The 20,275-nt window shown below is 35.6% G+C and overlaps 1 protein-coding gene across 1 annotated transcript in view; it reads left to right on the forward strand.

Moving 5' to 3' along the window:
* The window catches only part of CWC27 (CWC27 spliceosome associated cyclophilin), a 103,355-nt gene that overhangs the window by 1,172 nt on the left and 81,908 nt on the right, over nt 1-20,275 (forward strand). The window contains exons 2-10 of the mRNA XM_032676839.1: nt 368-464; nt 2,191-2,303; nt 3,702-3,845; nt 4,560-4,658; nt 4,799-4,902; nt 6,087-6,156; nt 9,633-9,712; nt 11,937-11,970; nt 15,693-15,868. Coding sequence (XP_032532730.1) covers nt 368-464; nt 2,191-2,303; nt 3,702-3,845; nt 4,560-4,658; nt 4,799-4,902; nt 6,087-6,156; nt 9,633-9,712; nt 11,937-11,970; nt 15,693-15,868 — 917 coding nt within the window. The remainder of the gene's footprint in view (nt 1-367; nt 465-2,190; nt 2,304-3,701; nt 3,846-4,559; nt 4,659-4,798; nt 4,903-6,086; nt 6,157-9,632; nt 9,713-11,936; nt 11,971-15,692; nt 15,869-20,275) is intronic.

Raw genomic sequence — 20,275 nt, forward strand, 5'->3', positions numbered from 1 at the left:
AGGCGGTGGTCCTTCATCCTTGAGACATGCCCTGCCCAGCGCAGCTGTGTTCTCAGCAACATGGCCTCGATACTTGTGACTGCTGCTTGTTCTAGAACAGATGTATTAGTCACATAATCTGACCAATCAATCCTAAACATCCACCGGTCAGATTATTTTATACATTCTTACTATACATATCAGTTCAGAGTTGTATCTCAAGTTCTGGAAATGCTATCTAGAACTAACAATAGCTATACAACACATTTAAATGTATATCACTGTTACTAATATACTAAATTCAGATGTATTTTTAAAGTAAGCAATGGTATTCTTTGATCACTGACTAACAATAAAACTGATAATCCACCTATCTGTATTTTTGTAGGTTTTGCTGAGAACAACAGCAGGAGAGATAGATATAGAATTATGGTCAAAAGAAGCACCAAAAGCATGTAGAAACTTCATCCAGCTTTGCATGGAAGGTAATGATGGGATAGCAGTTGTTGAAACTACTTCATATGAAATCTTCGTGCCTTTTTTGTAAAATAGGGGTTATAAATATGTTTTAACTTTAATACTTCAATAAATCTATTTCTATTTAAAAATTATTAACTAACACTCATACGATGTTTTTCAAGGTTACTAATGAACCTGGTGGAGAAAAAAAATTGGATAGTTTTCTCAACTTAAGCAGATGATGCAGTGTTACTGAAATGGTGCCTGTCAGAGGCTTGGAAAGGCTTACTTTCAGCAAGTCTCTACAAAGTATAAGTTCTTTAGTGTGTATATGAGATGGCACTGATGCAATATTGGATATCCTCCAAAATTCTCATTTCTGTGTCGCCATATTTACTACCTTTTTTTTTTCTGTGAGTGTTTCTGATTTTTTATTTGCTGTATTTTTTTGTTGACAGAAGCTCTGTAAAGCTCTCCACTGGAGTAGTGGGTAACAAAATAAGAAGCTTCCTCTTGGGAAACTGTAACAAAAATTTGTGATGCCTTTATATGTTTTCTAACTGCTGCTATTATCCCATTTTTGCATTTATAGAGTGGCTAAGAGTTCTTTTTGCCTTCATCTATTAAGCAGAAATAGCAGCCTAGGATTTGTGCCTCCAGCACAAATGGAAATGATATCTAGAACTAACAATAGCTATACAACACATTTAAATGTATATCACTGTTACTAATATACTAAATTCAGATGTATTTTTAAAGTAAGCAATGGTATTCTTTGATCACTGACTAACAATAAAACTGATGATGCACCTATCTGTATTTGTGCCTCCAGCACAAATTCAGCCTGTTCTTTGTTATTACACCTATAGTTGAAATTTTTTGACATGGTAAATCAGTTTCTTAGCTCTTGGTAAGAATCCACTTATCCTCAGTGGGCTTTTTTTCCTTTCCGATTTTTTTCTAACTGCTGTGTAGTATACTATGCTTTGTATAGTACATTTGAGTATTTCTTGTGAGTATCCTGGCATATAACCACCCATGACTATATCTAGTTATGCTGTGACATTTGCAGACCCTGCTTTGTCTTACAGCATGCTGCAGATTTATTTTTGTTCAAAAATAATAATAATAAAAAAATCAACCAGAAATATATGTCAAGTAAAGTTTTCATCCCTTTTGTTTTCTTATGATCGTGTAACCTTTTTCAGATAGATAGATAAGATAGATTAGATAGATAGGTAAGAAGATAAGGAGAAAAATGTGCCACCAATTTCATTTTGTGAAAATTATCAGTTTAGGCACAGTGTAAGTGGTGAAAGGGGTGACATGTGTGTTCTACACTAGTCCATGGAAGTGCTAATCATCTGATATATGAATATGGCTGATGTTGTATGTGAGACATTGTGTGAGGCAGAGCATAGTAGTTCTAGCTCTCCTTTGAAATGGATGCATTGTAATCATAGTATCATTCCAGTAAAAAAACTTAAAAGCTGAAAAGAAAGTAGTTGATCAAGATCATCTTGGTAGTGATGAGCAGGGTCTTTTGCAACAGAAACACATGACAACGCAGGGGTTTTTTTGTAAGACTGTGTGGAATAGAAGGGAACCCAGTGGCATCAGCAAAATCTACTGACAGTACTTGCTTTCTGGGACTAGAGTCTCTGGACATCCCTGCATGATCTATATGAAAGTTTGATTTTGAGACCACTAACATGTATTTAATGTTTTATTCTTTTTTCCTCTTTATTTTAGAGTATTACAATAACACAATATTTCACAGAGTAGTGCCTGGCTTTATAGTGCAGGGAGGTGATCCTACTGGTACTGGATCAGGAGGAGAGTCAGTCTATGGAGCTCCCTTCAAGGTGTGTCTCTGTATATCTCATGCATTAATTTTTGGTTATTTGCTATCTGTTGTTCTTCCTGCCATGTTATGTTGTGAAAAATCAAGTGTTATATGAAACGTGCAGTATTTTATTTCGCATGCTGCTTCAGTGTGTTTGAATATGTCTCTTTGAACTGAGAGTTCTTAAATCTAGCTATTCTGATATTATGATAAATGTATAACCATATTAGCATGAGCTTCACAAAAGAAAATTGGGGAGAGGAAGAATGAAGAGTAGGTCTTGATATATGACAACTCAGAAGTGTTTGTGCACATTATATCTCATTCAGCAAAGGTCTCTGAAGGCTGTATATGTGTCCATTGGTATTATTGTTATCATCATGGCTCATCACTTAGCCAGGAGGGTCAAATCCTGAGTGAAGCTAGGCGGTCTCAGCGGCTGTGTTCTGTCCTGCCTGATACTTCATTTCAGATGTGGGAGGCTCATGACCGAAGGTGCATAACCTGTCTCTGGGCCTTGCATCATCTTGCCCCTAGACTTGTACATTTGGCACAAATGTGAAGTTTTGGGAGGGATTGGTAACTAAGCAGAGAACAGAACAAGTATTACCAGTATTGTAGTAGCATTGCTGCTTAAAATTAATACTATCTCAATACAGCAGTGTTTAGAATTGTGATGTTACCATGGTATTCATGTATTACTCAACACTTTCTCTTTGCTTTGAAAGGAGTCCTATTTTGCCTTCTTATGGTAAAGAAAATGTTCTTCCTATGGATTTTTGCATTAATGTATTATTATAACCTCTTATTGTGGTTACTTTCAGTTACTTTACATGAATTATGATTTTTCACATAAATACAGTGATTCACAAGAATGGTACTTTTGGATGAAATGTATGAAATGCAGTTACTTTTTAAAACGCTTCTGATTTTTTTAATGTTGGGGGGTAATGAATGCAAATAGAAATAACGAATAACAGTTGATTTTTAGGGAACAATTGGAAAAATAAAATTAACAAGACAGAAATTTGAGGATTTTTATTAAATAATACGTCTTTCTGTTATTGATTTGTCAATAAACTTATTTTGTCAATTAGTTTCTAATTTTTTGTTTGGTGTTCATTGGTTATGTGTTTATGGTTTCTTTTGAAGGTTGTTCACTTGTTTGCATTATTGTAGGCACACAGGATTAAAAATATTGACTAAAATAATTTTCACTGCTCAAAATAGAAACTTTTAAATATAATTGTGGCACGAAGTTTGAAAATACTTTGGATTTATTACTGTCTGAATTTAAAAAAAAAAATTAACAGCGTATTTTCTGTGTGTGCATGTTGATATAAATAAGCCATAGCTAAAGAAGTGAAAAAAATAATTACAGACCTAAATGGTACTGTTTTCTCTTCTGTTTTGACAGGATGAGTTCCACTCACGACTGCGATTTAATCGAAGAGGACTTGTTGCTATGGCAAACGCTGGGCCCCATGATAACGGGAGTCAGTTTTTCTTTACACTGGGTCGTGCAGATGAACTTAACAACAAGCACACGATCTTTGGAAAGGTCTGCTATGTGAACTAGAGTCCCAGTTTAAGTTTGACAGAAGCTACTATAAGCTTCTCTGAAGGCTAATTTAGGGTTGTTTGCTGCTACATACATTTGAAATTTATTTCACTGCTTTCTCAGCTGTCTCCTTTCTCTTTGTTTCCCATATCTGGCAGAAGTGTTTCTATAGGTTGTTCCCATTATTCTGTACTTTGCTGTTGTTATTCTTCTAAATTGTATTTTCATGTTGTGCTGCCTTTAAATAGTCTTATTAATATTATTATGCCTCTGTTTTATTAATTAGTTCATCTAATACTAATGACATTTAAGAAAATTGTGTGCTTAGATTCTAATTACTCAAGAAGAATCAGGAAAATGTAAAATATAGAATGAATTTACCACTCTTGTGATTTACTTAGAAGAAAATAAACCAAATATTTTTTTATTTCAGTGGTTTTTGTTTTCCTGTTTCATAGCTCGCAAATAAGAATTTGACATCTTCCCCTGCGTACATTCTCAAAACTACCTGTATTCCTTAAACTTTTGTCATTAAATTTAGAAACCCCTTTGTACATTGTACTTGCTTTCTTTTAGAAGTCTTACATGCTTACAGTATTTCCTACATAATTTGTATTTTCAAAATTTCTTACATAATAATTGCCTTGCATTTTGAGGAATAAATAACAAAAATTACAGGCAAGGATTTTCAGGCCTTTTTTATGAATTTGCCAGGTTACAGGGGATACAATATATAACATGTTGCGCCTTGCTGAAGTAGAAGTTGACAAGGAAGAGAGACCTCTCAGCCCACACAAAATAAGAAGTAGTGAGGTGAGTATGTTCTGGTTTGAAAAGTGATGTTTTAAAATTCAGTGTTCAGAAAACTTGGCATATTGTTTTAAAATACTGAATCATTAAATTACAACAAAATACTTACTAAAGATGTGTCTAAAATTCTGGTTTTTTCACAGGTTTTGTTTAATCCTTTTGATGACATTGTCCCAAGACCAAACAGAAGACTGAAGAAGGACAAACCAGAAGAAGAAACTAAAAAGTCCAAAGTAAAAGGCACAAAGTAAATATATGCAACATAAGCAATGGTTAATTTTCTTTCACCTTTAGTTTGCAGCTTGGCAATTTTTTTGTTTCTATTTCTGCTTTTGAAGCACAAAATGTACAGAGTAATCTTACATAATCTTAGCAAAATTTACTTCCCTGTTTCCAAGGTGAATCTAGTGTCTCTCTTTGAAGTGGTTCCTGTGCATCAGCTGAGCTGTGACTGTTTCATGCATGGCGATAGTTGCAAAAGTAAAAGTTAGCTTGAGTCTTTCCCATATGCCAGGATGGGCAAGCATGTTACTGAGATGACACTGCAGTTGAAATGTACTAGTAGTAGTAGCTGGGCCATAACTCAGTTGTTTTGCACTTTTTGAACTTATTTTGTCAACTACCACTTCTCTCCCAGTGAAATACTTAGCAAAAGGCAGACATTTCGACATGGCAAATTTCAGGCCGTAACTCAGTTGTTTTGCACTTTTTGAACTTATTTTGTCAACTACCACTTCTCTTCCACTGAAATACTTAGCAAAAGGCAGGCATTTTGACATGGCAGATTTCAGTTTCTGTGAATGAAGATTCATAGTCACAAACAGGCAATGAAAAATAATAGGCAGTCTGAAGTGTGCGTGCTGTCAGTTCTGCTGCACAAAAATAAAACATGTTGCAACTGCCTGGTTCCAACGTCACATAAACAATTAACTCTTGAAAAAAAAATTAAAGATCATTATTTCTTCTAATTACATTCTGTGGATGTGTGCACATTTGATGCCTTTCTGAGCCATCATATCTTGAACATTTTGTATCTGTTACTTGAGTGCTGCTCTGTTGAGGAAAAAAAAATTAAAAATGCAGCAGAGCTGTCATCATATAAGAGTCAGTGGAAGTTACTCAAGTCAGAATTTCTTAAATTGTGTCTTAACATTTTCTAGGGGGTGCTTCACTGTCCTTTTTTGTCTCAGGAATTCAATAGAACATGCTTTGCTAAATATTTACAGCTTGTAGCAAAGCAGCATGTTGTAGTTGTTTGGAATTGGAATAGTTGTTTGGAATATTTAACAGTTGTAATTGTTTGGAATATTTAACAGGACAAGAAGTTTTTTGAAATCACACAGAACATGAAAGTAAGATGTTTAAAGATAATGGAGTATTACTAAAACTGTATTTAAAGTTTTACTAGAAAATTTTTTTTCTCTCTTAAAGAAACTTTAACCTGCTTTCCTTTGGGGAAGAAGCTGAAGAAGAAGAGGAAGAAGTCAGTAGAGTTAGTCAGGTACTGTATCAAATTATCCTCATTTTTCTTTTCAACCTAATTACCTTTCTGCATGTTTGTGAAAAGCTTTAAAGTTCTTAGTCTTGTTCTTTTGTGTGAGTTTTGAACAATACTAGAAATTTCTTCAGTTTTTAGGATTCTACTGTTTTAACATTTTGATAAAAACAGAGGTTTTTATGACTTTAAAGGTGCCTTCAGTTACTGCAGGGAATTCCTACATTTCCATGAACATACTGTTTTATAGTATAGTTCTGTGTTTCCTGTTTAAAATTCATGTAGGTGATAGGTACTTCTTTCTTCTTCAGGTCCTTAATTTAAAGTGTGGGATTTTATGGTAAAATACTTGAGTTTTGAAGATCATCTTGTGCATTGCCAGTGCATTCTTAGCTCCATGTTCTTATGTGTATTCATTATTCTGTGTGCAAAATGAAGTGGGGCTACTGTGGAGAAAATAGTCCATTATCATAATTTAATGTTGCACTCTTGCGAGTTGTTCACCTTCACAGAACTAGGGCTGCATAGGTAGTCTTTGATCCAACACTTCCTTCCCTGACTTTGCAACTTAAATAAAGTTAATTTAAAAACTTTTCAGTAAGTCGTTACTCGTTTCTACCGCCGACCAAATTATTTCACTAGGGCCCTAGGCTTTCTACAGTTCAGGTACCTCTCTGCTTCAGATAGTGAACAGGATACATGATCCTGAGCCCTGTACCACATCAGTGAAAAATGGTGGTCAGTCCTCAGGAATTAGTTAAAATACAAAAGAAAAATAGTGAATAATGATGGACAATATTACAGTGAAATGATGTCAGTCAGGATGACAGTAGAGTAGTTTTAAGTATTTTTCTCTTTTTCAAGTTGCCAGTCAGACTAACTATGCTTGTTTTTCTTAATATGCTGATCTGCGGTTCTGCTCTTGATATATGTCTGGCTTTTAATACTGCATTTAATTCAGTTGCTTTGATGTTGTTTCTTTCTATGCCAAATACTTGCTTTTCAGTTTAAAATTATCTAAATAGAATGTGGCTTTCATGATAAGCCTAATTTCAGTGTTGTCATGCTGTCTTTCAGCTCAGCCTTAAAATCTCATTCTCCTGTTTGTCATGACTACATTATGGACTAGCTGTAGCTGGATAAGTAACCACATCAACTGTTTATGAAAAAATTCTGTTCATTCTTTACAACAAAATAAAACCTTCTTTTCTAAACCTCACTGCTTGTTCCTAAAAGGTCTAGATCAATATCTTTGTAGTTCTGGACATTATCTTAATGTTGATTGAGTTGAAGTACATGAACATCAGCACTAACTTTCATTCTCTTGATATGACAAATGGAAGGTCAAAGTTAATAATGAGATCCTTTGACATTTACAAACTAAAAATCCTTCTATGATTTTTTTTTTTTTTTTGCTGGATGCAGTAAGTCTTGCTTGTTTCAGTGTAAAAAGGGTGTATTTTGAAGGACAGAGTTTGAGGAAAGTCTGCAAGTAACTGAGGAATCCTCTAATAGATCTGGGAAAAGGGAACATTTTCTATTAATTTTTAGTGTAATGAGGCTGAGCCTAAAATTATTTGAGGAGCAAATGAAAACACAATATAAGGTGTTTCAGGGTATCGACACTTAGTCTACACTAGGGAATTTATTTTGCCTTTGCTGCAATGCATTATCAGCCTCTTATTTCTGAGGCTGTACAAAGAAGGGCAAGAAGAATAACTAGGGATATGGATCACAGTAGCTTTAAAATTTAAAAAAGGGAGAGAGGAAGGAAATTACGAGAACAATTTTTTCGTATTTCCTGCAGTATAGTGATTGATACACAAAAGTAAATGAACAAATAAACATACAATTAAAAATTTATTTTTCCGTCTTGTAATTTAGGTTGTGAGCATTTATGCCACAAAACATGATTAAAATTATAAACGCTTTTAAAAAGAAATTAAATGAGGGATTAGGGCCATTGGTGTCATTTAAGTGTTACAGGTCAAATTGTGTCTTCTTTAATAGGAGAGTCTCTAAATTGATATATTATAGAGAGTATGAATCTTAAGAGAGAAAATTTGTGTACCACAGGAGGTTATAGGAGGCAGAGATGACACGGTTGGGGAAGACTGTGTCAAGGAGGGGCAAGAGCAGAATACCTGCATGAGGGATGGTAAGCGAAAAGGCAAAAGTGATTCCAGCACAGGCAGTGTGCTTACCAAGAGGGGTACAATCCCACAGCATCTGGATATAGCAGGCAGAGTTGGTTCCTCGTAACAGGATCCAGCAGCAGTCCTGAAAATGTCAAGCAAGAACCAAGGCTGAGGTCCCCAACCACAGAGTCCAGTCAGGAGCAGCAAGAGATGGGAACAGAAGGTAGGATTGGAGACAAGTTTACAGTGTGGGTCCAACAGGCCCATCTAGAATAGACACGTGTATACTTTCAACATTGTTCAGGTGGTGAGTATATTCTTGGGCCTGAGCTGGAATGGTACTCATGGGCACAGGAGCTCCCGGTAAAACCCTTCAAGGCCACAAACGCTATTAGTGCACTCAGGGATCTGACAGTGGGCCCCCCACTGGTTGTTGATTAGTGTTTGAACTGAAGCTTTTGATGTCCAAACTGCTGATTGTCTGTACTTGTTTGGAGCACTTTACAATACACCCAGCCCCACTCCAAACACACACACCACCCTGTTGCTGAATGTGTTAGTCTTTGTTTTCTACATAATAAAAAGCTGAAGTTGCATTTAAATGGGTAAGATCTGTCCACACAATTACTGTCCTCCTGGAAGGATTATGCAGTGCATCTGCAATGGAGGCATTCAAGTAACAATACAGACTGTTTCTGTAGCAGAGATTTTCACTCCGATTTCAATCTGAAATTGAAGTATATTTTTCTTTTTTTTGGATTATCATGGAGAATGCTTTCTTACTGTAGTCTTTCTGCCTGAAGAGCTTATGTATTGTTAGATTTATTTGACTCCTTGTGTCAGTAGATGATTCCTGCAGGATGTGTTCCTGGTTGATATATTGCAGTTTGTTAATTTCTTTTTTTTTCTCCTAAGGATCTAATTAGTGTTCTTCCAGTTAATAAGTACTGCCTTGTACATGGTAGTTCTTTGAGTTGTCATGTGCCATTGTTGGAAAGTCAGGGTCTTACCTCTTCATTCACTCAAGTGCATATGTGCTAGACTGTATCTTTATGATATGTGATTATCGGCATGACTAAACAATCTCTTTCTTATTTTTTCTTCTCTTTGCTTTAAAACTAAGTGCATTGGTATTGCAAAAATATTTTTTAAATTCATGGAGTCAGTTCTCTTTCTGGAACACTTTCTCTGTTCTTCTGCTCATAAAAATGTTTATGCTTACTAGTTAGATGAAAACTAACAAGAAACAAGTTGCCTTTTTCTTACCATAACCTTTTTTCACTATCTATCCTCTTAAACACTGAAATAAATAATATCTGTTTCCTTTTTTTTTTCTTTTAACAGAGCATGAAGGGAAAAAGTAAAAGTAGTCATGATCTACTGAAGGATGATCCACATCTGAGCTCAGTTCCTGCTGTCAAAAGGTTAACATGTGATTTCTAGTTTCCGGTACAGATTTACTTTCAAGTTGTTACACCCAATTAACATCATGTGTACTCATTGTTTGTCTGTCACTCTTTAAGAATTTAAGAATGCCGGTGCTGGATCTGAGAAAAAATTTCTCTAACCCACTGTCACCAACATTGACCATCAGTGGATGCCCAGCAAAGAATTAAAGCAGAGCAAGTGTAATGTTTATCAGAGTGGTTTCCCAGCCTCCATCAACTTTCATCTCAAGGGACTGTCAGAGTTTGATGTGGTTCATCTATTTAGTAATCTTAAATAGAGCTCTCTTCAAAGAATGTCTTAAGTCCCTTGTAAAATTATTTCTGTTCACACCATCCGGTCTGGTACAGGAAGAAGTATCGCCCCTTTTTGTTCTGAACCTGGCTGCTGCCAGCATCATTTGATAAATTCTAACTCGCATTCTGGAAGAGACAGTGAACAGTCAGTCCCTTTATACCTCTCTTTACCACAGTACTTTCTTAGAACATCTCTTTTCTAGCCTAAACTTTTGAAAGTTTACTCAAATTTTCTTCACGCAGAAGTTGTTCTCTACCATGGTTATTCCTGTTGCTCTTCCCAACCCTCTAACCCTGCTTATGCTCAAAAGTATTTTTTTTTTTTCAAATCTAAAAAACATATAAAAAATGAGGTGAATCACAAACCTGTATGCTTGGATAAAGTTGGATTTCTTCTCTATCTATATTTAATGTTTGTTAAATTCTGATTCTAACCACAGTCAATATATTTTCATTAAATTTTCTCATCTTAACACTCAACTCCAAGAATTTGCTTATCATAAAATTGTGGAGTAGTTTACTTTGGAAGGGACTATTAAAATTTACTGCATCCAAACCCCATGCAACGGGCAGGGACATCTTCAACTAGATCAAGTTGCTCAGAGCCCCATCCAGCCTGGCCTCAAATGTTTCCAGGGATGGGACATCTACCACCTCTCTGGGTAGCCTGTTCCAGTATCACCATCCTCATTGTAAAAAATATCTTCCTTATATCTAGGCTGAATTTACCTTCTTTTAATTTAAAACCATTACCCCCTGTCATATCACAACAGGGCCTGCTAAAATGTCTGTCTCAGTTTTTCTTATAGAGCCCCTTTAAGTAGTGAAAGGCTGCAGTAAGTATTCGAGTCTTCTCCAGGCTGAATAACCCTGACTTTCTAAGGGTTCCTCATTGAAGAGGTGGTCATCTTCATGGCCCACCTCTGGAGTCCTTCCATCAGGTTTCTGTTTTTTTCAGTTCAGATGGGATCTCATGAGAGCAGAGCAGAGGGGGAGAACCCCCTCCCTTGGCCTGATGGCCATGCTGCTTTTGATGCAGCCCAAGATACAGTTGGTTTTCTGGGCTTCAATCATGTATTGCCAACTCATGTCCAGCTTTTCATCCACCAGCACCCCACGTCCTTCTTGCAGGGCTGCTCTCAGTCCATTCATCCTCCCATCTGCATGGATACCAGCAGTTGCCTTGACCCAGGTGCAGCACCTTATTAATATAATTTATTACAACACATTTAGAGTTTCTTTGATGGCCTTGGTTACTTATTGATTACCTAGAGCACACTTCAAAGCCTTGACTTTTGTGACTCATTTGATATTCTTTGCTTTTTCTCTAACATAACTTCTTCTTTAAATTGTGAGATAGAAAAAGTTTCAAGGCTTTTTATTATTAATTTGTGTTAATTAACAGTGGATATGTTAGCTTTAGTATATTCAAATAGATTTCTTTTTTAATTCACTAAACTGTAGCTGTATAAAAAATTAAAATTTTGTTGTTAAGCTAAATTATCAGTAGAATGCCTGTATAAGGAAGACTTTCCAAAAATAAGCTATTTGGAATTAAATGCTTTTATTGTTTGATATATGAAATCAAAAACATCTTAAGTGAGTTTTGGTGGTATACATTATTGTTTTGCTTGAATAGCTCAAGATATGGTTAGACTTCATCCATTGTATGAAAGTCCATGGTTTTAAACATTTCTAACTAGGAAAAATTGTGATAGTCAAATGATAGAAGATTATATTAATTGATACTTTTAAGATGAATGTGATGATGACACAAATGACTAAGCTGACTAAAATTTCAGGTAGCTAACCAAACAAAATTTTTTATTTAAGAAATGGGGTTTTTAAATGGTATTTTAAATCTCCTCTAGAACTTCAAAGTAATTGCATTTTTTTCTTTTTTTAGTGGAACAGCAAGTGAGGAAAAGGATTTGAGTGAGGTAAGTAACACTTTTTTACAAATAAGTCTGTTTTTTACTGTGTGTAAATTAGATTTTCTTGGGAGAACAAATGGTACTTTAGAGATTTTTGAGAACTAGGTCAAGTCAGATTTCCAGCAAAAGCTGGAGGCTCTTTCAGAGCTCTGAGGTTTGGCCATTTTGAACATTCACAGCAGGATAGAGTTAGCACACTACCTACTGTATTTTATAGAAACTGCTTATTCTGTATTTCAGTCAGTAAATTAGGTGTATGGGATTATGGTATATGGGTTATGTACCACAGAGTGACAAACCACCGGCATGATAAAAGCCTTGAAATTGCTTCTAAAAAAAAATTACAATTAAGTTTGTCATGAATAATGATATAACTGCAATATTTGAGGGTGAGTCTGCTTATGAGTGAGAATCCTGTTGGAAAGGTTTCTTCCAAGAAAACAAAATTTCAATGCATACTTATCACTTACATTGTATTGATGAAGACTGCCACCTCTGAAAGACATGAAATCTGAATAGTCAAGCAGTAACATTCAACTAAACATGGAGGGTATTCTAAATACAAGAAAATTGTCATGGTTCAGAGCAAGCTCTCTAGCTGTCTCTGTCTCTAATCATAGGTCATGGGAGTGCACCTTCGAGTTGCTGTTGAGACAAGGATAAAATATTTGACTAGGAATATAATCTCCCATTCCCCAGACTGAATCCTGAAAAGTGCTGTTTTATATGTCTATCCATCATGCACAAGTACTAACTATGCTGTTCACTGACGCACTGTGGAAGTAAAGGAAGACCATAATCTGTCCAGTTCTTCTGCCTAAAAAAAGTCTGCTTGCACCCTGTTCCCTCCTGCTTTTTCCATAAGGCATAGTATGAGTTCAGTTTTTTTGACTCTTCTCCGTTGTAATTCCTTCTGTGCAGGAGCATTTAAGTGTTAGAAGGTTTTGGAGAATGCTATTTAATTAATAATTCCTAAGATATTCAAATAGCCCTTTGTTAAGTGAACTGGATTCAGGGAGTATAGAACGTGGACGTGTTAGGCTGAAGAATAAAAATTTAAATAAATATACCTGATTAATCTGAAGTAGGAAATAGGAAGACTTTTTTTTTTCCCTGAATAGATATTCTCCTTAGATTTCATTTCATTGAAAGATTTTCGTTAGGATCTAGCATTTCAGGCAGTTACTGGAGTCTTGTGAAGTGGTACTAGTATTTTATCATCTCTTAGAGTTATTTCAATTAACATGTCACAGGATCACTTTCACATTTACACGGCTGTGACATGTTGGTAGTTTTATAGCCAATCGTATGGTCACATAATTCTTCTAGATCTCCCTGCATCCCCCAACAAGTCCTTAGTGTATAAGAGAAACTTATTAATATTCCCTAAGCGCCTGGCCTTGCTGTTCATGCTATTAAATATCATCCTGTTTCTCTTACTGCAGTCATCAAAGTCATACATTTCATTCTCTGAGTCAGATCCTTTGTATTAACAACACCGTATAGCTATTTCTTAAGATGCTTTTTGTACCCAGGTCTTTAATGAAAGCATTATGTGAAATGTGTTCACAAGATTGAAAATTTTTTCCCCAACAGTGTAATTTCTCCTTTTTGCACAATTTGTTTTCCTCTCCCTATTTGTCAATGAGTTGCTGAACAGTAAGGTTTGTGCAGTATTATGTACAAATAAAACTTGATATCCACCCCCCAATTCAATAACCTTTTTAAACAGGAAAATCATATTTCATACAATAGCCATTAGTCCTTCTGTCACAAAGTATCTCATTGCATTTTAATTTTCATAGTAAAGAGAAGAATAGGGCAACTCCACCCAGATAATAACAGCAGCAAAAAGTAGTACAGCTTTCAGGCAGGCAGTTTTCCATTTCTGTGTCATTTGGGGAACACCCATCATCCAACAGAACAGCCCTTTTGAGGTGTCAAATAGTTCAGTCTGGGTGGAAATGTGTTAATTCTATTAGTTGATAATGAGACTTCTGAAAAACAGGAGTCTAAAAGATAGAAGGTCAGGTGGAGTTAATGAGGCAGAAGAGGGACTGAAAGAGAAGACTAGGCAGGAGAAAAGAGTAGAGTTGCAGGAGGGAAGAGGTTGAGGAAGAAGGTTATATCCTATTTTCTCAGTTTTCTAGAATAAAACTGATAAAATCCTGTGTAAAGTGAGGGTAATATTAGGTTTGGGAAGTAGGGAATTTAGCTCAGTGGGAAAAGTTGAACTATTTTGTCTCTCCCGTTTTAAAATACAATCCATGGAACTCCTCTCCTGTTACTCAGATTTCTGTAATTTTTACTAGCTTACTACTTAGCAGTTGCAATCTGTCCAGAGATTGCTGGGTTTATTCCAGAAGTTCTCCTATCCAACTGTTTCAGTGAAATACTCTTACCTAAGCCCTAGCCAAATCTCCACCAGGAGTCTGTCTTTATCCCTGACTGTGAACACCTCAAACACAGTCCTGTCGCTTTCTTTTCTGGATTCTGCCCCCTGCCATTTAGGGCTGTAGTCACCTATTTCCCTTACAATTTATCAAGTAAGCACATCCTTCAGAAATTTTCATTATCTCCTTTGTCAAACAGTACCTTTCTGGTAAATTAAGGGAAATGCTCATCTTGTTCCACTTTTCTCTTCATCTGTTTAAAAAGAAGCTGTACTTAAGTCACTATTTAGGAATCTGAAGATTCTGAAATCCAGCTTTTGATTTTTCTCTTCTGTTCCCAAAATTGTGCCCCTTGCTGCTTTTACTTTTCTACCCTCTCTCTCTCCATGTTTATGGATGTGGACTTCATGGTGCTCTTCCTCCTAACTGTCCATCACACCCAGGACATACACATGGTCTTCAGAGTGTTCCTTTCCAAGAGCTTACATCCTGACTGTCTCTTGGATACAGTCCCCAGGAACACCATTTTTAAGTATCCTTTCTCTGTGTGGTTAAAATTAGTCATGTAGTATCTTACACTTCTCTTTTGCTGATTAGCATCACACCAAAGTAAAAGTAAAAAGATACACCATGTAATCTTTGAGCTGGCATTCTTCCTTTAAGGTTCATGCAGACTTCCTTCTTCAAGGAAGAAAGTAATCAAACTTAGATCCCTTGATCTGATCAGGCCACATTTTCATTCTGCAATTATTTCTACCTCCAAATGTCTTTGAACAAGGTAGTTTATCTCCTTTTGCCCCCTGCTAGGACCTGTGTAGCAAGTTGGGATGATTGATTCCACACGTTTTCACAGCCTGTTTTGATCAACTTAGTATTTGTAAATTTCCTCACAGAGACTGATGGGCTTACTTCTTCCATCCCATCATGGCTGTAGTATAGCCCTGTTGCAGGCAGTTCTTGAACTTTGTTTTTCTTTTAGTGGAAAATGAAAGTTTAGTGTATTGCCTTGTTCAAATTTTCGATTCATGAACAGTGACCACAGTAATATCACATTGCTAGGATGTCATCTGTAGACCTGTAAAAGTTGATAGTCTACAATAGATTGGTTTTAATTTTTTTAACCATACAAAAAAGATGTAATTCGTGTATGAAAAACTATTATATTTAGGGTTTTTTTGTTCCCTTTGAAGCAAATTTTTTCCATTTGTTTGAAAAGTTTGATTTGAAATGAAGTATTTTTCTTTGGAAGAGATTACATTTATAAGAAAAAATTTCCATATTCAACACTTTGTAGTAAAAAATCTAAAGGAGTTTTTCCATTTCAAATCAATAAAGGAGGAAGAAGAACATGATGAAGATGCTGATAGTGTAGACAATGAAACTGCTAGTCATGAGAGATCTCAAATAAAGGAACGCATTGCCAAGAAGTTGAAAATTGATACAAGTGAAAATGCTAAACAGCAATCCGAAGAGGAAGAAAATAAGCCAGAAAAGAAAACAACTAGTCGCAGGTAAGGGTTGTTTTATTTGTTTTGGTCTTTTTTCTTTATGTTATTTACAGGTAAAGGTTTTCTTCTCAATTCCAGTTTTGCAGTTATAATGTTGATAGGGTAAGCGTTACTTAAAAGTATTGCCCGCTGTCCACCTCGAACTGTGGAAGATGAGCTTGCCTATTGCTTTCTCATTTCTTAGTTTTGTTTGGCAGTTTGAACCAAACAGGTAAGTTACATTTTGTTACACTCAGCACTTATTGATACCTTCTATGGGAGTTTTATTTTTCCCTGTGAGTCAGAAATGAAGAGTGTTTGTCATGCCTTACTTTGTCTTTCTACTCAGTTGTAAGATTGAGTTTTGTAGCTTTATCTGTGATAACACATAGTAGTTGTCCATCACTGTGACTTGCAGAAAACAAAGGCTTCCTAGCCATCTGATGAAGTCTGGTTTAACAGAGTAATCATTCTTGCAGTGTACCGGCTTTTCCACACTGCAGTTGGTACATTAGTTTTTCTTTACGGACATAAAAGCGTTGGGTTACTGTCCTGTAGTTTAGCTGTGCCAGTCTTTGTGAATGTCTGTACTGATTAGCACTCAATTTTCAGTGAGTTAATTTGTTTTCTTGGAACCTTATGTCTTGACAGTCTTTCTTGCAGAGTGAGTTTGGGAATTTCTGCCAAATAATGTTGATATTGCATAAAAACACTCATCACGTATGCAACTGATGAGTAGTGGCTCTTATGTCAAACTTACTAGGAATTATTATCCAGTATTTCAATAAATATGGATTCCAGAAGTTACTGAAAAATTAATACCTTGCAGTTAAAAAGTTAAATGTGTAAGTTTACTTATTCAGTGAAGACTTACTGGGGGAAACATCAGAAAGGTGGTTTAGCTTTTGTGCTCTTAACTCTGCACAATAGCTCTAGAAACTAAAATGTTCATGGGATTTAAGTGGGAAATTGTGTCCTTTTCTACATCTTCCCCACTATTGATTTGCATCTCAGAGTCACGTCAGGTACAGTCAAGAAGCCTTTGTAATTTGAGCAAATCCAAATTGGTTCCACTTACTTTTTTCTCAGGCCTAGATGGTGTTACTTCTGAAGTTCCTCATAATTTTATGTTTGCTGAAGAGAGGACTCAGTACACTTAATAACTGGAGATATACAAGCAAGAGCATTTGACATCAAAGACCCAGCACAATAACAAAAATAAAGATACAGTAAACAAAACCTGTAATTCAAATGGACATTAGTTTTTCCTCTCATATGATTTCCTTTTAGTTAGAGGCAAGGCAACCAACTTTCATACTTAGTCAGACTTTATGTAGTCAACAAGATCTGTATGGTCAGATCTGTAAACTGATGTTAATCCATTTCTTTTGGAACAGCACGTAAATCTGATCTTTTGTAGAGTCATGTGACGATATGTACACCGTGATAAAACTCTAATTCATGAACACTGTTTTTTAGTTTTCATTGTTTCTTTCTCTCTACAAGAGCATGTGAGTCACAGTGCATGAAATATAGTGTCATGATTTTATGACTATGTTAGATATAACTAGGTACTTTTACAAAGAACATATACAAGACATCTTGTAAAAACCTGTTGCCTTGTTTTCCTTTCTGATATCTTTGAAGTTGTGCTGTTTGCTGCTTTGGGAATTGGTGGCTGTATTATCTTTGCTGTAGACAGTTGGTCCACAGGAAATATACTGATGTATACTGATATTGATGAGTATGATGGATAACTGTGATCTCAAAATCTGTTTTCTAGTTCTGTGGTTGAGATTGATACATAATCCCACTGATAAGTTACATAAATATTTATCTAGTGTCAATTAAAATGGCTTTATATTAGTATGCTGGACAAGACTACATGGTGGTAGTTTTCTTTCTCAAATCTTGCAAACACTGGGCTGACAGTTTTCTGACTGCAGAAAGAAGTAGTTCCTAGTTTTCAATACTCTTGCTTTCAGTGATTGATTAGTCTTGCACCCTAATAATGCTTGTGATAATGCCCATAATATTCTCCAATACAGAATAAGTTTAAGCTTCTCAGATTGAATGAACTGTTCTTGATCATGGAGACTGAACAAATACAGATTAGTGTTAAATAGCTGTATCAGATAGTGGAGGCAAGGATTCAGAAATTTGAAAGGACTCCAAGAAGCTCTATGAAAAAGAACCTTGAAGTATATGGCAGCAAAATAACATCCTAAGAATAGCAAAAGACTTCGGAATCTGTTTGTATTTACTACCTACCTGTCTGTACAACCACCTGCCCACTAATCAGTTTAATTATCTCGGGGGCTTTATAGGGGTGGCTGCTGGAAATAAAATAGTCTAAGGTGTAATAGCAAGTTTGTAGCATGAAGGGAACACAAAGGTAGAACGAGATAGTCAGTGCCTAACCTTGCGTGATGTTTTGTCCTATTTTCAGAGACGTGTATAGTCAGTCTGTAAGCTGCTGGCTCTGATTGTGGTTATTCCATTCTTTCAGGGTAACAGAAGTAGTATTATAGCCAAATGGGTTGTCTTAACTCAGAAGAGGCTTTTATGGGTTTTATTTTTAGCAGTTGGGAGTTATAGCCTTGGGTGACGCTGCTTAGTATCACAAGTAACATAAATTTCTAGACTTACTGTTTTCCAAATAATTGTCTGACGTCCTCTGGCATGAAAATCAAAGCCATTACTGTTTGTAATAAAGTGTTATTAAATTAGAGGTCTGATGAGATAAAATAAGATAAACAACATCAAGTTTCATTGTCTGAAATAGTGACTATTTTCTAATGTACTGGAGATGGTAGATGATATACTCATGGGTGTTCACCACCCACTGTAGTCAAAGTCTGTGCTGATTAGAGGCAGAGATGTGGGAGGTGCAAACATCAAGCAAAAAGTTGGATTGACCATACATAGCTTGAGGGTAATGTCTACTAACATATCAGTGGGCCAAGAAACATCTGATACCTAACAAAATTACTCATCTTATCAGATATTTAAATGTGCTAATAGAATAATTGAACTAAGAATATTTTTTTCAATGTACTGTCTTTAACATGCATAATTTTTTTTGCAAATCTGTATTCATTTGTATCGGTCCTGTTTCTTTCAATACAAACGCATGAGTGAAATCTGAAGGTTGCACATCTGTTTCAGAGAAGCAATATGGAAATAATAGACACCATCTCAAATTCATGATACTGAGATCCAATACCACTTCTAAATGCAATCATGTTGAAATGGTCAAATGGTGAAGGCAATTTTAGTCATTTCAGTATGCATTTTAACCTTCTGTGTATGTTTTAAAAAATAATTACTATACTTTAAAATTGTATATTAGATAAGAAACCTGAGGAAAAAGAGTTTCCCCCTAATTCTGGCAAGTTGTTAGAGAAATTCCACAGGTCTATTGTTTTTTTTATACAGAGCTTAAACCTAGACTTCAAAGTATAGAACAGCTGCTTACATGAAGGAATGTATAGAGATAGAAGTGTTTGCCATCACTGCAAGAGTAATCAACTTTATCAGCATTGCATTGAGTTTGTAAAATGGCAGTGGCTTAAGATGACCATCTGAAGGCTTCAGAGTAAATAGTCCTCTTCTAATTTGGTAATTAAAAATATTTTTTTTACAGTTCTTTATATCCTGTAGGTGGAGCTGGGGCGCTACACATTTCTTGTTACCAACTTTAAAAATTTTCAGTGCTTCTTGTTTGCAAGACATGCAGTGTGGAGTGAAGTACAGTTGACTGTGCAGTATTTCACTGTATAGTCAACAATTTCGGTTGCATCCTTCTAATGGAAGTGTTATTAAATAGCAATATGGAATAAGTGCATAGAATAGCTAAACTACTGAGGAAGAGAAGCTGTCTTCTTTTTGAGTAGTTAACATCACTTAAATTTAACTCTGTCTTTCCTATTGTATATATTTCTCCTAGTGATCCTATGATTTGTGGTTGAACTAAGTAATCACATTCCTTTTTAAGGTGTTGTTCCTCAGAGTTACTTTTTAGTTAAAAGACAAGGTGAAATAACTTGGACAAATAACTTGCATCCCCACAGTCCTTTTGTCATCTAGGCGCAATAGTAATGCTAGGCAGGAATTCAAGTTCATACTAGGTCCATTTCAGACCACACAGTAAAAATTACCTGTCGTTAAGTCGCTATAACATTGTCTTAGCATCTGAATAAATACTGATACACTGAACATGCAAGTTTGCTCTCATGGTACTGTGGTGTGGAAAAGCCAAAGCTGATTTTACGTTATCATATGGAAGTCTTATAGAAAAGACCTTTAAATCAAAACTTCTTTTTTCTCCGTATATCTGCAGTTGTTATGAAAAATTACTTGGATGTTTTGTATTCACAACTGGATAATATTTGTTAGAATATGTTGTTTTAAATGCACGTACTGTGCACC

The sequence above is a fragment of the Chiroxiphia lanceolata genome, chromosome Z, assembly GCF_009829145.1.
Source record: "Chiroxiphia lanceolata isolate bChiLan1 chromosome Z, bChiLan1.pri, whole genome shotgun sequence".
Lineage (NCBI taxonomy): Eukaryota > Metazoa > Chordata > Aves > Passeriformes > Pipridae > Chiroxiphia > Chiroxiphia lanceolata.